The 22,701-nt window shown below is 40.7% G+C and overlaps 1 protein-coding gene across 8 annotated transcripts in view; it reads right to left on the bottom strand.

Moving 5' to 3' along the window:
• MAP3K4 (mitogen-activated protein kinase kinase kinase 4) overlaps positions 1–22,701 on the bottom strand; it is a 117,236-nt gene extending 94,535 nt beyond the window's left edge. For 2 of the 8 annotated variants that reach the window (XM_022562189.3, XM_089922234.1), the window contains exon 1: positions 22,359–22,699. In XM_022562189.3, coding sequence (XP_022417897.2) covers positions 22,359–22,495 — 137 coding nt within the window. In that variant the 5' untranslated portion in view covers positions 22,496–22,699. Of the gene's footprint in view, positions 1–21,828; positions 22,298–22,358 lie in introns of those variants that run through there. The other 6 variants (XM_089922235.1, XM_089922232.1, XM_022562205.3 and 3 more) reach the window with 6 other exon arrangements.

The following is a 22,701-nucleotide window of genomic DNA, read 5'->3' as shown; positions in this document are numbered from 1 at the left end:
TAAATTTTAAGAAGTTACTATAAATATAAATATGCTGTATGACACACATACACTTTCAAAAGATGAACTCCAACTGTTGAGGGGATAAATCGAGGAAAAAATAAAAGCGTATGAGATACTCTCCCAGGGTTTTCAGTGAAGAAAAAATGGAAAGAAAAGTGGGAAAAGCAATTAGAACAATTTGGACATTAAATCTCTCACCTCTGCTTTGACACTAGCACAGAAAGAGCTCATTTATCTGGAGACCAGATCTTGGTTTCCAATACCACGCATCAACAAAAGAACAAGGACTTCTTGGAGAGATGGCTGATTCCAGGACGGGGGCAAGGAAGATGTAATGTGAGCTTGAAGTATCTTGTAAGTGCACCAAGTGAGGAAGTGTTCAAAAAACAAAAAAACAATGGGATCATGTTAAAAGGACACAGGAGCAACTGAAAGAGCTCCCACTGGCCGAAGCTGGAACAATCTGAGCAAGAAAATAAATGACAGAGCACTGGGTTCTAATCATGAATCCATGAGTCCATATGGATATAAACAATTACTATATAAATAACCAGGAGAAGAGACAAATCTGGACAGAAAAAACCCAAACAATTTACGTAGCCAAGTGATCAAAGTTAACATCATCAGTGACAAGTCACGTTGAGAGCATGAGCTCCTGATCTGATGAGAAGGGCACTTCACCTCTATGGTCATCTTCCCAAAACCCATAACTCCAGCCAAACCATGATAAAAACACCAGACAAACCCAAACTGAGGAACAGTGTATAAAATACCTGACTGGCACCCCTTAAAACTGTTCAAGTCATCAAACACAAAGAGAGCCTGAGAAACTGTAACAGCCAAGACACGGATAAGGAGACATGATGACTAAATATAATGTGGTGTCCTGGATGGGATCTGGGAAGAAGAAAAGAACATTAGGAAAAATGAATGAAATTGGAATAAAGTACAGAGTTTAAGTAAATAATAATGTGCCAATATTGGATCGTTAGTTATAACAAATATACACTGTAATGTAAGATTTAACAACAGAAGAAACTGGACACAGGATGTATGGAAATTCTCTGTACTATCTCCAACTGTCACTAAGTCTAAACTATTCTAAAATAAAAAATTTATTTAAAAATTAATTAATATAATGACATTATATGGAACAGTTCCATGACAATGCTGAAGAAATTTGGGTTACTATACAGGTATAAAAGACTAAGAGCCAGGACTAAATGAAAAATGTAACATTAATTATAAAATTAAGCCATTCTTTATCAGTATAACCAAGATTGTGGTTGTAAAACAATTTTTAAATGGTAGGTAAGGAAATGCCATTTAAAACAGTGACTTCCTAAACTGGGATATGCGTCAGATTTCTATTTCTGCTTTTCATCAGCTATATAATTTGTCACACAGTAATGAACAATTTTCATTGTAACAGTGTAACTGCTACCTTACATCCCGGATACCAACCATCTGCCAGGCACTATGCTAAATGTCCTACGTAATTTCATTACTCCTTATGGATTAAGGACTATGGCACCATTTTAGGAAAGGATACTTTGCCCAGAAGGCTCATCCTCGTTGATTATGAGAATTATCATATAGTCTCATTATCAAATACCTATCGCTCAATTAGGCAATCTACAAATGCTATGCCACTTGGTCTTCCCAACACCACTGCAAGTACTATCACAATCCCTATGTTGCAGAATAGGAAAAGGAGTTGCAAAGGTAACTTGTCTGCTCCCTGCGAAGTGTCTGTGCAGAACTGGAGCCCTGGTCTGACCCCAAGGCCCGGGACCCTCCCAACTTCAGCCCACCCCTCACTCCTAGGTCACTGGGATGTCTGCCTTCTCCCAAAGGCAGGCACAGAGGAGTACCTCCCCTGTGGAAGGAGGTCCCTACTGGCCGGAGAAAAAGCCTGGGGACAGTTCAGGGACTGAGTTCTCTGGCCAGCTCTGGGGCTCCCTTCTTTGGTGAAGTCTTTTAGCCACTCTAGGTCTATACTTCCTCACCTGTCAGCCTAGGTAAGACGCTGAGTCCAAATTCCAGCCTGGGGAGATACAGCGTGCTTACGACACAAATGAGGGGGGAAAAGTGAGAGTTTTGTTTGGCCTGCTTATGTCTGCATACCAAATAAAAGGTGTAACTCAACTCCACTCTCCCTCTGGTAGCTTCCTACTGCCCCTAACAAGTATAGGAACCACACCCTGTCTTCCCTGGAACACCAAAGTACTATTCCTCTCACAGAGGACGCATCACACCAGGCGCTGTTCCCGTTTCATGTAAATCTGTGTGTGTTTAAGACTAAAAAAGTGTAAAGCTACCCACTACAGGGAAAGAAAAACAGGCCTTTTAAATTAGAGGCCAGTTATTTGGAATTAACAACAATTAACTTTGTTTGAGAATGGATTTTGTGTAAGAGATAGAAAACGATATAAAATTTTTAAATGTATGTTATTTTATTTCATTCCCTTTCAGCTTTTTGTTCCTTGGGTCTCTAGTCCAATGATTTATTTATTTACAGTTGAAAACACATATTAACTGTTTCATACTGCACTATGTGTGCATGTGTGTCAACTACACCATTAGACCTTCACTTCATTCACCATCGGCCCTACTGGACAAGCGCTGTGCTAGGAGTTGAGGAAACATACAATAGTGAACAAGAGAATCACCATTCCTTCCCTCTTAAAGTTTTCGACCTATAGAAAGAACGAGGTATTTAGCATATAAGTACACACACAAAAGTCTTTAAAGTGCAGTTCTTCATTATGCTGTGAAGGAAGATTACAAAGCATACCAGCAGACAGGATCCAGCCTGAAGAACCCATAGGGTGATAATAAAGAATACATCTCCAAAGAAGGAACACTTAAACGGAAACTCAGAAGCTCTGAAGGCACTGACCAGAAAGGCGGGGGGGGGGGGAGGGGGGTGGCTGAGACAGAAGAGCCCACAGCTCATTTGAGAAACATAAAGGCCATGATGGCCTAGAGTAGAGGGCAGAGCAAACAAGAGCACCCAAAGGGGCAGGCAGTCATCAGATTACGCTAAAGCAGATTCATCCTAGAAGAAAGGTGCAGCCACAAAGAGCATTAAGTAGGGGAAGGGCATGAGTGAACTGACCTTTCTCGTCAAAGTATTTCCCACATCACCTTACACTAGCAGACAGGCATAAAGATATACCACACAAGGCCTCTCAACTATTCAATCTTAAAGTCAATCTAAACAACTATTCTGTCTACACTAGGCCAACAAGCAAGACCAATTCACCTGCCAGGAGCCAACAGAGGAGGAAAAAAAGAATTGTTCACTTGAGAGGAGTTATGAAATCCTTAAAAATGGCAAGTTAACATCTAAGAAATAAAACACTATTCAACATCAAAGATGTAATTAAAGACACAGACAAAAAGTTTGTCTCATGGGCTTCCCTGGTGGCGCAGTGGTTGAGAGTCCGCCTGCCAACGCAGGGGACACGGGTTCGTGCCCCGGTCCGGGAAGATCCCACGTACCGCGGAGCGGCTGGGCCCGTGAGCCATGGCCGCTGAGCCTGCGCATCCGGAGCCTGTGCTCCGCAGCGGGAGAGGCCACAACAGTGAGAGGCCCGCGTACCACCAAAAAAAAAAAAAAAAAGTTTGTCTCATGAAAAATATAACTTTCTTCTAACTAAAAACTATATAAACTGGGGGAAATAATTATAATGTACCTAAAAAAATTTTAGAAAGAAGCTCCTATTTTTAATTTTATAGTTTTCTTCACTAAGAACATAATTGGTAACTGCGGTTGAATACATAAGGCTAATGTGAAATTAACTGGAAATGTCGGGCCTGAAGGCCCATGAGTATATAAATACCACTCACAGTTTCCGAAAAGAAGTATCTCACAGTATATAATTAAGTGCAACATGTACAAAACATAGGGAATGTAAAAAGTAAATTATCAAAACTATATTACTTTATATCTCCGTCATAAAGACTATGAGTCCTTTGAAACTGAATGTAAATTTTAATCACATCCATTTTTGGAGTCAAGAGTCCATAGCTTTATCAGATTCTCAAATGTAGTCTATGACCCACAAAGGGCATAGAAGCATGGACCTAGACAATATTTACCACACAGTTAGCAGGGTTCTCCTTTCAAAATATCTCATCCTGACATATACTAAACAGACATTCAAAGGATAAAGGTATCAGATGAATAAGTAATTCAAATCAATACTCAAGCTACAAGGTTGCTTCCACCCGCACTAGGCAAGAATAACAACCCCCCTCCAGACCACATACATTGGCTTTGCCCAAAGCTGACTTCTAAATCACATCAATGTCAAGTGCACCAAATAAGACAGCAATTTTCAATCTTTTGTGACACTCTGTTGTTTTACGTTTGGAATGACACCGTCCTCCATGCTTCTTGTAAAAGTGGTTAATTAAAATAAATTAACATTTAATTTAACAGCCCAATTAATTTAGGAATAATTAGAAAAATCCTTAAATGGTTCATAAGCAAGGCTACAACTAAATACAATAAAGGCAAAGCCTCTTGGAAAAAAAATTTAAGCAAACATGGAACACAATGGTTTGGTGAATGAGATAAAAGGAGAATGTTTCATATAATACATTACTAGAGACGTGAACACAGAAGAAAACAATTACAAGAATAAAGTTATTGGGGCTTCCTTTGTGGCACAGCAGTTAAGAATCCACCTGCCAATGCAGGGGATACAGGTTCGAGCCCTGGTCTGGAAAGATGCCACAGAGCAACTAAGCCCGTGCACCACAACTACTGAGCCTGCACTCTAGAGCCCGTGAGCCACAACTACTGGAGGCTGCGATCCACAACTACTGAAGCCCATGCACCTAGAGCCCGTGCTCCACAACGAGAAGTCACAGCAATGAGAAGCCCACGCACCACAACGAAGGGTAGCCCCCACTCGCCACAACTAGAGAAAGCCCGCGCACAGCAACAAAGACCCAACGCAGCCAAAAATAAAGAAATAAAATAAATTTATTTTAACAAAAAAAGAATAAAGCTATTTATAAAACTGACATACAAGGGTAGAAACCATGGAAGAAAAAGAGATTTAAGCAGTGATTTTCCAGTGATAATTTTGGGTTTATCTTTCTTGAGGCTCATTGAACTGTTTGAATCTATGGGTTTATAGTGTTTGTTCATCAAATGTGAAACATTTACAGCCATATTTCTTAAAATATGTTTTTCAGTTTCCCCCCCTCGCTTTCCTCTTTCAGGAACTCCAATTACAGATATGCAGAGGGCCTGATATTATCCCATACGTCGCTGATGTTCTATACATTTTTTTCTAGTCGGTGTACTCTCTGTACTACATTTTGCATAGTTTCTATTGCTATGTCCACAAGTTCAAAATTTTTTCTACAGTGCCTACTCTGTTGATAATCCCAACCAGTGTATTTGTCATTTCAGATACTGTATTTTTCATCTTCAGACATTCCATTTGGGTTTTTTTTATATCTTTTATTTTTCTCCAATGTTCATGTTCTCCTTTAAATATACCTGAACATAATTCAATAATAAAAAGACAAATAAACCAATTAAAAATGGGGAAAGGATCTGAATACACACTTCTCCGAAGATATACAAATGGCCAACAAGCACCTGAAAAGATGCTCACCACCACTAGGAAAATACAAATCAAAACCATGAGATAGTACTTTTCATCCATTAGGGTGGGTATAATCAAAACGTCAGAAAGTGACTTCCCTGGCAGTCCAGTGGTTAAGACTCCGCACTTCCAATGTAGGGGGCACGGGCTCGATCCCTGGCCAGGGAACTAAGGTTTCACATGCCCTGCAGTGCGGCCAAAAATAAATAAATAAATAGTTTAAAGTCAGATAATAACAAGCATGGGCAAGGATGTGAAGAAATCAGAACTCTCGTACGCTGCTGGTGGGAATGTCAAGTGGTGCAGCCAGTTTGAAAAACGTATGACCCAGCAATTAGACTCCTAGGTATATATATGCCAGAAAAATGAAAACATATGTCCACACAAACAACTGTATAAACACTTGAATGTTTATAGCAGCATCACTCATACTAGCCAAAAGGTGGCAACAACGTCTATCGAGTGAAGAATGGATAAGCAAAATGTAGCATATGCATTTAGTGAAACATTATTCAGCCAAATAAAGGAATGAAGGACGCATACATGGTACAACATGGATGAAACTTGCAAACATTAGGCTAAATAAAAGCTGTCATAAAAGACCATATATTATATGATTCAATTTATAAAACATGTTCAGAACAGGCAAATATACAGACACAGAAAGTAGACTAATGGTTGCTTAGGACTGGGAGGGATGGGGGGTGGGAGGCAGCAGTAGCTGAAGGGTACCAGGTTTCTTTCTGAGGTAATTAAAACACTCGAAAATTGACCAGGTGATGTTTGCACATACCTTCGAGCACACTAAAACAACCAATCTGGATACTTTAAATGGGCGAACTGTATGCCATATGAATTATATCTCAATAAATTTATTTTATTTCTTTTTCCCTTCCCTTTTTTTTTTTTTTACGTGGGGACACCTCGGATACGAACCAAGGACCTCTTGATTGGCAGAAAGCTATTTAAAAAAAAAATAAATACGTAAAGGCAAGATACCTACTCCTATAGTTCTCTTACTCTCCATGTAAAACCCAGTTTCAGTCAGAATACTTTCTGATAGCCTAGAAGTGGAATGTTTAAGAATTCAAATATATATACTTTAAGGTCAGTACAAGCTTTTAGCACCAAAAAAAGGGGGCTATCTCACTTTTTCATGTCTTGAAGAAATTTTGAACAGCAAAACATCTGGGAAACTGTATGGTACAGATCTCTACATAACCAAATTACCTTACTTTAATCACCTATTATTCAAATTCTAACAAAATAATTTGAAAAAGCACTAGCAAATGAGCAGGATTTGAACAGAAGGCAATCCTATTTCTACTAAAACAAGGGGAATTAGGGATCTTATGACAGGTTCTACATCAACTCTCATTCAGAGAGCAATTCTAAGAGGAGAGCTCTTACCAGGTATGTAAGATGTAGTATCCAGCGATGCAAAAAGGAATAGAAATCTTGCATACGGAGCCTTAAAAAAAGACACTCCTTTGTCTTTTATTAGTTCACAAATTCTCAGAAAATGAGAACAGAAAGGGAATACAAAGGAAGAGGTGCCAAGAACCAGTAAAATTATTAAAGTCTTGTCAGTGATAATTCATTGAATTAACTCACTCGTTCCATCAACAGATACTTATGCAGTATCTACCATGTGCGTAGCTATTAGACAAGATTTACAGTGATATAAAACTACATAAAACCTACATTATAAGCTCTTTTATGGCTTACAGTTTATGTAAGCTATGGTATTTTTCCATAAAATATAGAATATGGTATTTATGGTATTTTTCCAGAAAAAATGGGTCTGAAATGATTTTCCCTTAATTACATGTGTTGGACTTCCTAGCTTTAAAGAAATGGAAGAAAATTTAAAAGAAAATATTTAACTATGTGAACATTTAAAACTTCAATATATAAAAAAATAATAACTAAACATATTAAAAGCTAACCTGGAAAAAAAAATGTCCTTAATTTATAAAAGAGTCATTATTGTAAAGCAATTATACTCCAATAAAGATGTTAAAAAAAAAAAAGACTCATTAAAACTGGCAAGAGGGCTTCCCTGGTGGCGCAGTGGTTGAGAGTCCGCCTGCCGATGCAGGGGACACAGGTTCGTGCCCCGGTCTGGGAAGATCCCACATGCCACAGAGCGGCTGGGCCAGTGTGAGCCATGGCCGCTGAGCCTGCGCGTCCGGAGCCTGTGCTCCGCAACAGGAGAGGCCACAGCAGTGAGAGGGCCGTGTACCGCAAAAAAAAAAAAAAAGAAAGAAAAAAAACTGGCAAGAAAAACCCTAAGATACCAACAGCAAAATAAGCAAAGAATATAAAAAGATAATTCACAAAATAAATTTAAGTAGCAATAAAACATGAAAATAGTTCCACCTGCTTAGTAACCAGACACTCAAATTAAAACAAGATAACCCTTTCCGGGCTATTAAATTAGCAAAGACTTTTTATAATAATACTCAAAGCTAGAAATCTAGTAAGGTAAGCACTATTTGTGGCCTATACATTCATATAATCTTTTCAGAAGAAAATGTTTAACAGTAGATATTAAAACTCTGAAATGTGTTCAAACTCCTTTCAAATTCTACATTCAGGAAATGACTTTACAAGAGCAGCCAGAAGAGCATTAAGAGCTGTGGATCAGCAGGTTCACTGCAGTGCTACCTAGGACAGCAAGAAACTGGTAATAATGTAAATGGTTTAGAGCATGACCATAAACTGAAATTATACAGCTATTTTTAAATGATGTTTTAATATTTTTACTAACATGGCAAACGCTCACAATATGTTCAGATAATATCATGCCCACCTCAGTCTAGAGGGACCTCTTCTCACCCGTGTATAATTTACTTGGCAATTAATCATTCTTTTGATATCTTTTACTGCTATAATAAACTATTATTTAAATCATTCACCACATCCTTTCACATTTATGCCTAAGGAGATAGCATATAAAATACAGGACCACAGACTCTGAAGCATAACAAGGATGAATGTGTCCTGACTCCAGGTATTCTAAACTAACACATCTGTGTGTGTCTCTCTCTCTCTCTCTCTCTCTCTCTCTCTCTCTCTATCTATCTATCTCTCTCTCTCCCCTTTATTTATTTTTTTGGCCGCACTGCACAGCACGCAGGATCCTACTTTCCAGACCAGGGATTGAAACTGTGCCCCCTGCAGTGAAAGCCAGGAGTCCCAACCACTGGACCACCAGCGAAGTGCCCTGAACTAATACATCTCTTAAAGACTCACTTTCTCCATCTGAAAAATGCACATCTATTTTACAAGTTCATTGTAATCATTATATAAAACATGTTATACTATTTGAATGATGGTACACAGGTAGATGATAGATGTAAATTTACCATTTCTGCACCAGACCATGAATTATAAAGCTTCTATTTACCTTATCTCTTCTCCTTAACTAAATTATAAATCCCTTGAAGACAGGGCATGTTTTACGTTACACTTACACATAATACAAGTATTATCTATCTGCCTAGGAGACTGGGAGAGGCTTCAGAAGACAAGTGCCATTTGAAATGACTGCAGTAGAAAAGTGAGGAAAGGGTAGTTGATACACAGGAACCAATCTACTCAAAGGCAAGAAGTTGAGAAAAAAGATGCCATGTTCAGGAAGGGGAGAGATGTTCAGTGTGGATGAGGTCTATTTGGCCTGGACCTTAAGCTTAAAGGAGTTTCAAATTTAGCTACCTTTGAGTGGCAAATTCGTGTAGGGATGTATTGAAAGGTCTGCTCACAAACAGACTTCAAGTGAAATTCATGGCCTCCCTATTTCTAGCTAAATCTGAGGGTAGGGAGATCTCCAACCCAGAAAGCTCCCTGGACCAGGGGGTAGGGGAGAGGAGAGGGGAGTTGTTATTTACTGGACACAAAGTCTCCGTTTTGCAAGATGAAGAGTTCTGGAGATCTGCCACAGTGTGAATGAATATACTTAAGCACTACTAAACTAACACTTAAAAATGATTACAATGGTAAAAAACAACACCCCCCCCAAAACCCTGAGAGAATAAAAACACCCTGTGATACATTTACACAATGAAGTACTTTATAGTAACAAAAATAAAAGAACCACTATCACCCAAAACAACATAGGTGAATCTCATGAACATCATGTTGCATGAAAGATGTGAAATATCACTAAGTGTCAGGGCAATGAGGAGAGGAGGGCAGTGACCGTGCGGGGGCAGAAGGGGTCTCTAGGGTGCTGCTTTCTTCACACAGGTGATCTTTACAAGAGCAAGTTCACTTCTAGATAATTTATCATGCTATGCATTTCATATATATATTATACAAATGTCTGTGTTACATTATACAACAGCAAATATTACACAAAAATTTAAAATAAAAAAACCTGAGGGAACCTACCGGGTCCCACCTAATTGGTCAATTGGCCTCTCTTTCTCTTTCATCTCTGTATTATCAAATTCTGTGAATTGCCTATATAGTTGCCTCTATTATATATAATTCAATATGTAAAATTCTGTACTTACAGAGGAACAGATTATACCTAAAATATATATATAGGTATACTCTTTAATACTGTAATTTCATTTCCAGGATTTTATTCTAATAAAATATCTTGGATATACATAAAGACTGAGCCAAAAAGAATGTTCATAACATTGTTGCTTATAATAGCTAAAGAAATGGAAACACCCTAAAAGTCCAACAAAGGACTAAATTAATTAAGATCACAAGCAGCTTCCTGGAATAGAAACATCAGAAAACACTCAATGGGGGTCAGGAGGCAGCTGCTATACAACAGAGGCTCCCACTGGCAGACAGAGATTACCCCGAATACTATGTAATAAGAATCACTACATCCCACTTTAAGTTTTCCATCACCTACAGACAGGTGCTTGTTTTACTCGGCTGCTTCCCTGAAAGCACCTAGCATCGGCTACAGTCCAGGGTGCCTGTCTTCAACAAAGAAGGGCCATCTCAGGGCCTGTGGAAAAGGACTCTCCCATGTATTATACTTTCAGGTACAGGCTTCTGATGGCCTCTTTAAACAACTCTGAGATCACACCAGTGGAATGAGTCAGGATTTATAGAACTCTAGTCAAAGTAATTCAAAACCAGTTAAATTACAGTATTCCAATAAAGAGGAATATTGTTTGTCATTAAATATGTTTAAAACATGGGAAAGTGCTCATGATATGGTAGCTTCTAAAGATAAAATGTATGGAGGGGAAATTTATATATATATATATATATATATATATATAAACATATATATATGTAATTTATATACTGGATTGGCCAAAAAGTTCCTTCAATCTTTAAGTAAAAATAAAAGACACATTCTTCATTTTCACCAAGAACTCTATTGAACAGCATATTCACCTTTTGTTCCACTACCTTCTGCCAGTTTTCAGGCAACTTCACAATTCCATCTTCCCAAAACTTTTTACCTTTTTGAGCAAAGAACTGTTCCAGGTGCCTCTTACAGTCTTCCGGGGAATTGAAATTTTTTCCATTAAGAGAATTTTGTAAAGACAGAAATAAATGGAAATCCGAAAGTGCAGTGTCTGGTGAAAACGGCAGATGAATCAGAACTTCCCAGCCAAGCTGTAACAGTCTTTGGTCATCAGAGAAACACGCGGTCTTGCGTTATCCTGATGGAAGATTATGTGTTTTCTGCTGACTAATTCTGGACGCTTTTTGACGAGTACTGCTTTCAGTTGGTCTAATTAGGAGCAGTACTTGTTGGAATTAATCGTTTGGTTTTCCGGAAGGAGCTCATAATAGAGGACTCCCTTCCAATCCCAACATATATACAACATCACCTTCTCTGGATGAAGGCTGGCCTTTGCTGTGGTTGGTGGTGGTTCATTTCACTTGCCCCACAATCTCTTCCATTCCACATTACTGTACAGTATCCACTTTTCATCACCCGTCACAATTTGTTTTATAAACGGAACGTTTTCCTTACGTTTCAGTAGAGAATCGCATGCAGAAATACACTTAACTTATGTGGAACCCGAACATCAAAGCGATTAATGTAACCAAGCTGGTGCAAATGATTTTCAAAGCTTGATGCAGGTATTTTGAGAATTCGGATATCTCCCTCGTGGTATAACACTGATTGTTCTCAATTAATGAGAACAATCAACTTCAGCTGGTCTACCTGACTGTGGAGCATCATCCAGCGAGAAATCTCCAACACGAAATTTCGCAAACCACTTTTGACACGTTCGATCAGTTACAGCACCTTCTCCACACACCGTACAAATCATTTTTGGGTTTCAGTTGCGTTTCTACCTTTCTTGAAATAATAAAGCATAATATGCTGAAAATGTTGCTTTTTTCCTTCCACCTGCAATATTAAAATGGGTACACAAAAATCCACCAATTTTGATAAGTTTTTTCTTTAAATGCACACTGATATGTTAGGGTATATGTCACAATGCAACCCAACAAAATTGTCTGGAATGAAATTAAAGGCAACTAAGCACTGCTAGTTGTCTTAACAGGAAAAAAAACGAACGAACTTTTTGGCCAAACCAATATATAAATCTCACACACACACACACACAGAGGTAAAGAGGTAAAGCCCAGGAAAGAAATATGCCAAAATGTTAATGGTGACTATTTTTAGATGGTAGGATTATGACTGGCTATTTTCTTCTTTATACTTTTCAGATTTTTCTACAATTGACACATGTTACTTTTATAATCAGAGAGATTTCTAACTGATTTAGAAAAGTGATTTCATTCACTTTTCTAAGGCAACAGCTAGACCAATTTGGAAAATATTACTCTTAAATATAATGCACAACATTTAAAAAAATGAAAATAGTAGTAATCTAAGTTGTAAAGACATGTCAAGTTAAACAAACAACTAAAAAGAAGTTCCAGAGAAAAAAGACTGAGCTGTGCCTAATGACCTAAAGGAGTCATTCAACCTGTAGTGTAAACACTTCTGATTTTAGTGTCATGATTTATGATGCTCGTGTCAAAATTCCAAACACCTTTAGGAATATGCAAAATAATCACAGTTGAAGCAAAAGAGGGAATCTGGAAAAGCCAGGTCCCCAAATCCTCTTTCTCCTATGACTTCAACAGACATGGAAAAAACAAATGTTTCTTGAATAAAGATTACTGCAGCTATTTTAAAATGTACCTAGCCTCAAAACATACCTGATGGCTTTTTATGAAAATTAATTACAATGGACTTCCTCCCTTTTCACTTTAAATGAAAAAATAAAAAGCAAAGAAATTAATAAAGAGAACTAAATTACGGAGCACTTTATATAAAAGGCCATTATCTCATTTAATTTAGTAACAACCTACGAAGGAGGTGCTATTATTATTTGATTTTCAAAGGAGCAAACTGACTCTGAGAGAAGTTAAGTAACTTTCCCCAAATCAGAGGCTACTAATTAAAAGGTAAGATTCAAAGCCTGTCTGTCTAGTACCAACACCTCTGTGCCCTCCAATATATCCACTGCCTCCTCCACCCAACAAGTACCTGTGGAGAGCCTACCACTCATTAGACACTGTGCCAGGAACGGAGACCTAAAAGTGAGCCAAACAACCACATCCCTGCCCTCCTGGAGTCTGATGGCTATTGAGGCCAAGAGACAATAAACAAACGTTCATTCAAGTAGATAATTACAAATGGTGAGATGCCAGAACATGGTGGAGAACCACTGGGACTAGGAAGACTCAGAACAGAGGGACTTAATCTAACTTCTAGTGAAGGGGTATGAGGTTAAGGGAAGGCTGACCCTGAAGTAAGCAATGCTTAAAAGAAGACCAGGAGGAGGAGGAAGAATTAACAAGGCAAAGAAGGAGAGCAAAATATAACACCCCAGGTCATCCTTTTCTTAAAAATATACTTGGGGGGCTTCCCTGGTGGCACAGTGGTTAAGAATCCACCTGCCAAAGCAGGGGACACGGGTTCCAGCCCTGGTCCGTAAAGATCCCACATGCTGCAGAGCAACTAAGCCCGTGCGCCCCAACTACTGAGCCTGCGCTCTAGAGCCCTTGAGCCACAACTACTGAAGCCTGCGCGCCTAGAGCCCGTGCTCCACAAGAGAAGCCACCGCAATGAGAAGCCCACGCACCGCAACGAAGAGTAGCCCCCGCTTGCCGCAACTAGAGAAAGCCTGCGTGCAGCAATGAAGACCCAATGCAGCCAAAAAATAAATTTTTTAAAAAACAAAAATATACTTCACTGCAGTGAAAACTGCTGTACCCTAACACACACACGCACACACACACACACACAGAGCAGGAGAGAATGAGTTCCTTTTTTTTCTTTTCTTGAGGACTGCTCTACTGGAAAAAAAATTAAAATACATATTAGTGTTTCAGAGAAAAATGAACAAATTATCTAATGTACTCATATAGTCCAACACAAATTTTACTGTAAAATTAATACCAAATTTTAAACTCATCTTTACAACCCTTGTGTTTAAGGATAAGCAACCAAGAGAACAACCTTGAGACACAGGATAAGATGCATTCTTATTCCTGCCTTTGGGGAATAATGCTGTTTTCATAGAAGAAACAGTCGGATCCAAATCGTGCCTAGCTTCTTCAAAACGCCTTTTGACCATTTAGTGGATAAGCACAATGCTTGTTCTCCTGACTCAATCTCAAGGGACAAAGGACAAAGTATTTGCAATAGCATCTTTTTAAAATTTTGGTAGAGCCGTGTTTTTCAAAATGAGGGTCACAACCCATTTGTGGATAATAAAATCAATTTAATGAGTCATGATGAACAATTTTTTTAGTAGGAGAACAAAACAAGAATTATCAGCATATATCATATATTACAAGGTCAAACATTGTTTCATAAATTTTTGTTTCAGTTATACAGCACCCACATACTGTTGTAAAACATATTTCCTACCATAGGTCACAAGCACGGCCAGAGTTTCAACATCACCACCCCGGGACAGAAATTACAATCTTACTGCCTGATTGACCTAAAGACTGAGCACAGAAAAAAATAAGGAGATCTCTAAAAAGGTTTGAGTGCCAGCACCTCTTTATTCTGTGAACTTGAAACAAAGTTTCATGGGAAAAAAAAGGTGCGTACAATGAGTTTGGGGGAGATTTCAGGGTTGGGTGTTTCTTTTGCATTTTTTTTTTCTTTTTTTGAAAACAAATCTTTCATCACTTCTCCACCCTGTAAAGTCCACTTAATCCAGAAAGCCTAGTATTCCATCCATGGTTGGTGTGCGGGCCTGAGCTGAAGAGCACCTTTAGCTCTGGACACTAACGGGAGCACAGAGTGACAGAAGGAACGGGAGGTGACAGCCTGGAGACCTGGGTCCTAGGCTGTGACCCTGGGGAAGCTGCAGCCTCTGTAGGCTGCTTTTCTCACCTCTAAAATGAAGGGCATGGCTGAGATGCCCTGGTCCAGGAAGATCCCACATGCCACGGAGCAACTAAGCCCGTGCGCCACAACTACTGAGCCTGCACTCTAGAGCCCGCGAGCCACAACTACTGAGCCCGTACGCCACAAGTACTGAAGCCCACGCGCCTAGCGCCTGTGCTCCACAAGAGAAGCCACTGCAATGAGAAGCCTGCACACCACAATGAAAAGTAGCCCCTGCTCACTGCAACTAGAGAAAGCCCGTGCACAGCAACAAAGACCCAACACAGCCAAAAAATAAATAAATAAATTTATTTAAAAAAAAATTTTGTGAGAAAACCAACTTATACCTATATTTTTATGTTCCTACACAAAAAGACTTCAGAATTTTAATGGTACAATAAATTTAATGCATGTATTAAATTTTCTTCCAAACTATTTCCACTGAAAGACTAAAAAGGTTGACAATTTCTATTAATTTTACATCTCCAAACTAGCTGTCCTCTAATAAGCCCTGTTGAGAACATTCTACAGTTCAGCAGTATCCTCAAACAGCCTGCTCACATGCAAAAAGAAAAAAAAAAAAAGCTCCACTGAAAACATCAAATCTGATCAGCTTTAAAGCTTAGCATCTACTTTTTTCCACAGAAGGCTTACTTCTTCTGAAATTATGCTGAAAGGAAATCCTCTTATGAAACGCTTTTGAAAGAATGCCTAATATATTCTTAATATCTTTCCCTGCTACTTTATAAACACTTGGCATTCATATGATCCATGAGACTAATACTTCTACTGATGTCTGCAAAATACGACAAATGAGTGTTCTTACAGGTCAAAAACAAATTTTCATTTTGCCTATGCCATTAGTGAATAAATATCTAAAGGCAACTTGCACTCCATACGTGAGTGTGAGGTCTGTGGGAAATATAAGACTGTACCTACCACACCTACTTTCCAGAGAAATAATGTTCCTTTTAAAATACAGTGGTTTCAACCATGCCTCTTAAAAAGGGTAAAGTATTTTAACATAACATACATGTTGAGAATATAGTTATAGATCGAAGTAATAATTCTATGACTATAAAGGCCACCATAGAGCAAAGCCCTTTGTTTGTTACTGCTGATGTTGTTTGTACCTCAACTACAAACTCTGTTATCCAGGATGAACTAAATAATTAAAGAAAACCAAATGGATATCGTCAGCTCAGACAGTGCATATATACTAAAATTTTAAAAAGGAAAATTTAAATTTATTTAAAATTTGGCAACAATAGTCTCTATACAACATATAGAATCTTATCAATTTCAATTTTAGGAACAATGCAAAGTAAAGAGACTTAAAATGATAAATGTAGAGGAATTTGGGCTCTCTAGCTTTTTATTGTAAAATAAAAACATGTAACGTTCATTATAAAAAATTTTAGGAAAAAAGTAAGATGTATCCCTTCAACCTTTTTTCTAGACACATATATACTTTTTTTTTAATGGGTTCATACTAAGTATAAGGATTTTAAGAAGCCCAACTCAAATTATTAATGGTTTATGCAGAAATAAAGAATTTATCAATTCACATATCGAATCAAGAGAAAAATGGGGGTGAATGTAGCATAAAAGGACAATAGCCAAAGACTTCTTTTGGTCTCTTCTTTTCTCTGGGGTTCAACGTCACTGTCTGAAACCAAACTAGTTCTCTGTGAGATGGTGACTACGGTTCGGGGAGCTAGCTCTAGGCTCAGGACTCCACAGTATACATTTCAGTTACTAAAAAGAGCTTTTCTGTCCCCCAGCTCCAATTTGAAAAATCCTAGGAAAGAACTCGAATGGCCTGGCTTGCATCAAGCGCCCATCCCTATAGCCAGGAGTGCGTAAGCCGAGGGCAGCTCCAGTCTGTACCATGGAGCTAGAATCGAGAGAGGGGGTTGGGTGAGGGGGCAGGACAGTCACAGCTGGTGGAGAGATCTATACGAGCTGAGCAGCCACCTCAAGTATTGGCTACCATCTTCTGCACATGCTGTTGTATAATCTGCTTTTCTCATTGAACACAGTGGTGGGTATGTATAAATCTGAAGTACCTGAGAATCTCTTTAAAAGTAGATACTCAGGTCCCACTTGTATGAAGCCTTATCTAGAAGGAATTATATCATGACCATTTGCCCATGTCACTGAATATTCCTTAAAAACATGGTTTTTAATAGCTGCACAGGATTCTCATGTAGGTCTAAATTTTTTAAATTTAATTTTATGGACTTCCCTGGTGGCGCAGTGGTTAAGAATCCACCTGCCAATGCAGGGGACACGGGTTCGATCCCTGGTCTGGAAAGATCCCACATGCCACGGAGCAACTAAGCCCGTGCGCCACAACTATTGAGCCTGCATTCTAGAGCCCACGAGCCACAACTACTGAGCCTGCATGCCACAACTACTGAAGCCTGCGCACCTAGAGCCCGTGCTCTGCCACAAGAGAAGCCACCGCAATGAGAAGCCCGTGCACTGCAAGGAAGAGTAGCCCGCGCGCAGCAACAAAGACCCAACGCAGCCAAAAATAAATAAATTTATTAAAAAAATAAATTTAATTTTATGACAAATCCAGATAAACCACATACCATCATGATCTTTTTTGAACACAAGAGTCAAAAAGCATTTTACGAAAGCACCAACCACTGACATCTTTGCCACACCTTTTCCAGAAACTACGCCAAAGGACTCTTTGTCGGGGGCAGGGTCAGAGGAGTGGATTATGAGGAGGGTGAAGACAGTTAGGTGATCCTCTGAGACTTACCATTAGTAAAAATCTACCACTGAGGGTTTTTTAAACAGATGCCTTTAAGGGACAAGGATACAATATACCTCAAAGTAAAGCAGGAAAAGCAAGGTTTGTCATAATCTAATTAAAGTAAGGCTGAAGATTAAAAACAAACACACTGTAACCTAACAAACTGAGGGAAGTTAGTGACCAGAGGGAAAAGAAAAACAGCAGCCCGTGTGAAGTCTAGGGAAACGAAAACCTAAGAGTAAGACTCTTGTTACCTGCCTCTCATCCTAGAAGCAGGGGGTATGCCTGTTAGGGATGCAAGCCAACCTGGTCTGTTAGCATTAGTCACTAAGATCATTCAACTAATTTCCCTAGCTGATGTCATGCTTACCAATCAATCTCTTAATTATACTTTGGCTTTCTACAGGCAAAAGAATACACTGACCCAGCAGGTACAGACAAAGCCACGTAGGAGCTGAAGCACAGTACCTGAACCTTGCTTACCGTATGCTGCCCAGGGAATGCCAGCTTATAAAGACCCACAGCAGTCACTGGCCAAACTCTTTTTCCAACATTTCCCCCATTTTCTCTTTAAAGAAATTATTTCCAATGGCCTACTGACTGGAGGCATCAAAGTGTCTTTATAAACAATACATACCACCTGGTCAAATGAGAAGGCTAAAACAACAGCATGCTATGAGTAAAAATTATAATCACTGAGGAATGAGGAATTATTAAGTAACAGGAAGTTATTAAGGCAACGTATCCAGTAAACAATCAAGACTTTATATCCCCTTATTTCAGTAGGGCTCAGAACAAGATTTACAAGACATTAAGAGAACGCAAGTGAAAGAAGTAGAAGCAACTTCTAACAATATGACAATTAAAGGGAACCACAAGGGCTTCCCTGGTGGCGCAGTGGTTGAGAGTCCGCCTGCCGATGCAGGGGACACGGGTTCGTGCCCCGGTCCAGGAAGATCCCACATGCCGCAGAGCGGCTGGGCCCGTGAGCCATGGCCCCTGAGCCTGCGCGTCCGGAGCCTGTGCTCCGCAGCGGGAGAGGCCACAACAGTGAGAGGCCCGCGTACCGCAAAAAAAAAAAAAAAAAAAAAAAAGGGAACCACAAAGTCCTTCTTGAAAGACGAGCTGTCCCCATTTCAGAACATGAAGGAGCTTCTGCTATCACTGGAGCCCTTTGTTACTGCTGTGTGGTCGCTGCTTCTCTGCCTAAAGCCACCCCTGCCAACAGTATCTCCCCTAGTAAGGGTCTCAAGCCGCGCCCATCACTGATGCTGCCAGGAGAGCCTGCAGCTGCACCATAAGGTGGGTTTCGCTAAGGAGAATAAATAAGTGACATCCAGTGGCAAGACTGAAACAAGCAGGCTCCAAGGGGACATTCAAGGAGAGGGAGAGATCAAACCACCTAGGAGGGACAGAATATTGAAGTACTTTTTTAGTAGTGAAACCCATTTTTTCAAATGAACTTATAAGAACCATATTATAAAAAGTAAATAAAGTCACTGGTTAAAAAAAGTTATTTCATGTAACAAGTACTTTACACGGGTCAATAAATGAGAACAAGGAGGCTATTTTTTTTTAAATTTTTTTTAATTTATTTTTTAAAATTTATTATTTTGGCACTGGGTTTTTGTTGCTGCACAAGGGCTTTCTCTAGTTGCGGTGAGTGGGGGCTACTCTTGGTTGCGGTGCGTGGGCTTCTCACTGCAGTGGCTCCTCTTGTTGAGGACCGCAGGCTCTAGGCACGCAGGCTTCAGTAGTAGTTGTGGCTCACGGGCTCTAGAGCGCAGGCTCAGTAGTTGTGGCGCACAGGTTTAGTTGCTCGCGGCATGTGGGATCCTCCCGGACCAGGGCTTAGAACCTGTGTCCCCTGCATTTGGCAGGCGGATTCTTAACCACTGCGCCACCAGGGAAGCCCTAACATAAACATTTTTATGAAAGCTTACAGGAGATAGGAGCAGTCTCGTATCAGCCTTAATAGCCAAGATCTGTGTTTCTTTTAAACGCAGCTTCAAGAAATCACAAAAGTAAATTGTTCCAAATTAGTTTTAAAAGCTCTCCTTATAATCTCAGGATCCTCCTACAACTGACCCAGAAGCTTAAAAAAGAAATTATAAGGAATGCTTATTTCTAAGTTTAATCACTAACAATAACAACTGCTATCCTTATCATGAATTATTTATCAAAAACAAGGACAAGAAGTATCCACCACTGACAACAGGCAGTAAACCCATAAGAGCACTGTCGCTTCTCAACCTGTTTTGTGTTCCCCGGTCATTGCATAACTCTCACATCAGCACGCGCTGAGCAGATGTACTGGGCTGGCACCTGCCTCGCTGCCGCACTGGCCAACGTGTGCGGGCCTGCTTTCCACAAAAGACCTGTGCATCAGATCAGCCTTCCTCATCAATGACACATCGACATGAAGTGCATGAACAAAGATGGCAGATGGAGCTTTATTCTGGTCTGTCCCAAACCAGTTAACCTAGTAGCACAAGTCACGTTATTGGTCTCCTATGCGTTAAATGTGGCATCTAGCATTATTTGAAAATGCATGTTGAGCTTCTTTAAAATGGTTAAAAACACAGGTAAAAGAAATTCAAATAAACAACTGCAGAGCCCCTGAAGCATCTTTTACTAATGATCTACAGTAAGTTGGTCAGAGGTCAGCTCTGTGTATTAAAGAGGTGGTGGTGACAATAAGGACGTATAAGAGAAAAAATAACAGCTTTGTCAAGTAATGTTTTACAGATTTGCTATTGTAAAATTAACTGCAATGTTGCTAAGAAAAATATTTCTAAGATCTTCTTGTTCTGTACAGTGCTGTTCACTTAAAGTTGAAGCCGATTATCCTGACCTATTTCTACTATAACAAAGACAGAAACCTAGCTGAAAACTAAAGATTTCTTTTTATCATTAGAGAAACAGTCGTTTTTTACAGCACATTTGCAATTCTCTCTGTTCCTTTTACCTAAGAGTGTTCACATCCATTTTTTCCCAGAGTATAGTTATACAGAATTATAACTTCTGATCTGCCCGTTTGTATAATGAAATCAACTCTCTTCTTCATGGCGGTTAAGAGCAGGGAATGTGCAGCCAGACCTGAGTTCAGCACTAACTGTGAAACCTTGGGCAAAACACTTTGTGCCTCAGTTTCCTCATCTTAAAAAGAGACAGTAATAGTATGTTCCTCATAAGGTTGTTGGTCAAGATTAAATGGGTTAATAGAAGCAAAGGAAATGGCACATTTTAAACGATTAGTAAGTGTTCGCTATTATTATTTTTAAAGAAAAACTTAAAGGAGTCAAAATACCCAAAGTATGAATCTACTACCAAATTTATATAATAAACTTTCTGACAAAAGTTCTAAAAATGTTAGATGTATTCCAAAGGACCAAAATGAATTCTCATTACACCATGTACCATTATTTACAGAAGCTGTTCCCTAAAAGTTCACAAGAGTATCTCGGAAGTACCTCAGAGTTAAGGAAAATGAAGAACGACTTTCTTCACAGCCTGTAAAAACCAAACAAATCTGTTTGGGCCGACTGGGTCATAACAAGCACGAATGTGGTTCCTGTATTCAGTTCTAACTACAGCTGCAGATTTTGTTTAAAATTTCTTTAAGGAGGAAAAAGAAAGAGGACACTTAACTCCCTTATTCCTGAAACTACAGAGCAAGATAGCAAGATGCAAGAGGAGACGTGGAAGTATTTTCCTTACAGGGGACAGGGGGCAGCAGTTTGCAAGTTTACACTGGGATGCAAAAGACAGGGGTAAGAGGGCATTTGAACATACAAACGGAGGCACATAAGAGGGAAATTCTTAGTTATGGTGAATTTCATCTCCCGATCAGAAAAATGACATAAGAATTCAGTAATAGAGCCCCTAGGGAACAGAATGCAACGAATGCTTTGGGTACCAAAGTTCCATATTAGAGCTTCCTGTGGGAGCAAAGTTTTGGACAAATCAATCCTTCACTTGATGTGCACGTGTGAGCAACAATCTGCACAACGCCACTACTCACGGCCGGTAAAGGGCCCTCAGAAAGAGAAACCAACCTGTTTGCACAGGCACACTCGGGGGGAGACAAACGGAGGGCAGGAGGAGAACGAAGGGGAAACAGCGAGTGTGCATCTGCTTCACGAGCGTCTACTTCTTTACTTGAGCGGGGGCGAAGGGGAGGTAGCATTTTCGCTTAGTAACGAGGGGCGTAGTTTCAGCGCGGCGCCGGTTCGGAAGCCTTGGAGGGGTAGGGGGAGGGGGAGGGGTGCCAGTCCCCGCAGGACCAGGGGCGCCCCGCTACGCTCCCGCCCCGCCGCATTCCCGGCGCGCGGCGATGCTGCAAGGAGGGCCGGCGGGCTAAGCGCTCGGCCGGACCCGCGGCGCCCCGGCAGGAATCCCTGGGCCGACCCGGCGGCCGTGCCCTCCGTCCAGGGCTGCACCCCGCCCCTCCGGCCCGGCAGCCTGGATGCTCCCGCACCACCTGGCGGGAAGCAGAGGCCCCCACGCCCCCTCGTGCCCCTGACCAAGCTCGGGCCAGGACGAGACCCGCTTTCTGCGCCGGGCCCGCCGCGGCAGCCCCACTCACCTCGCCGCCCGGCAGCGCTCCGGCTCGGGTTCGGGTTCCGGCGGCGGCGGCGGCGGCGGCTCCTCCATGGCGGCGGCGGGAGTGACGGCGAAGGCGGGCGGCGGGACCAGCTCGGCGGCGGCGGCGGCTTCTCTCATCCGTGCACGGAGCCCCGCATGGCCGCGGCGGGCAGTAAGCTGCAGCCTGGCGCGGGGGACCGGAGCCCCGGAGTGCAGGAGTGACTCGGCTCCGCCTCCGCCTCTAGCCCGCCGCAGGAGCCGCTCGCGCCGCGGCCATCTTGGAGACGGCGACCGGCCAGCGCCGGGCTACGGCGGGTGGCGAGGGACAAGCTTCCCAGGGAGGC

Source organism: Delphinapterus leucas, chromosome 12, assembly GCF_059928025.1.
Source record: "Delphinapterus leucas isolate spDelLeu-1000000601 "Yukka" chromosome 12, BTC_Dleu_Yukka2, whole genome shotgun sequence".
NCBI classification, from domain to species: Eukaryota; Metazoa; Chordata; class Mammalia; order Artiodactyla; family Monodontidae; genus Delphinapterus; species Delphinapterus leucas.
This window is presented reverse-complemented; position numbering and strand designations above follow the sequence as displayed.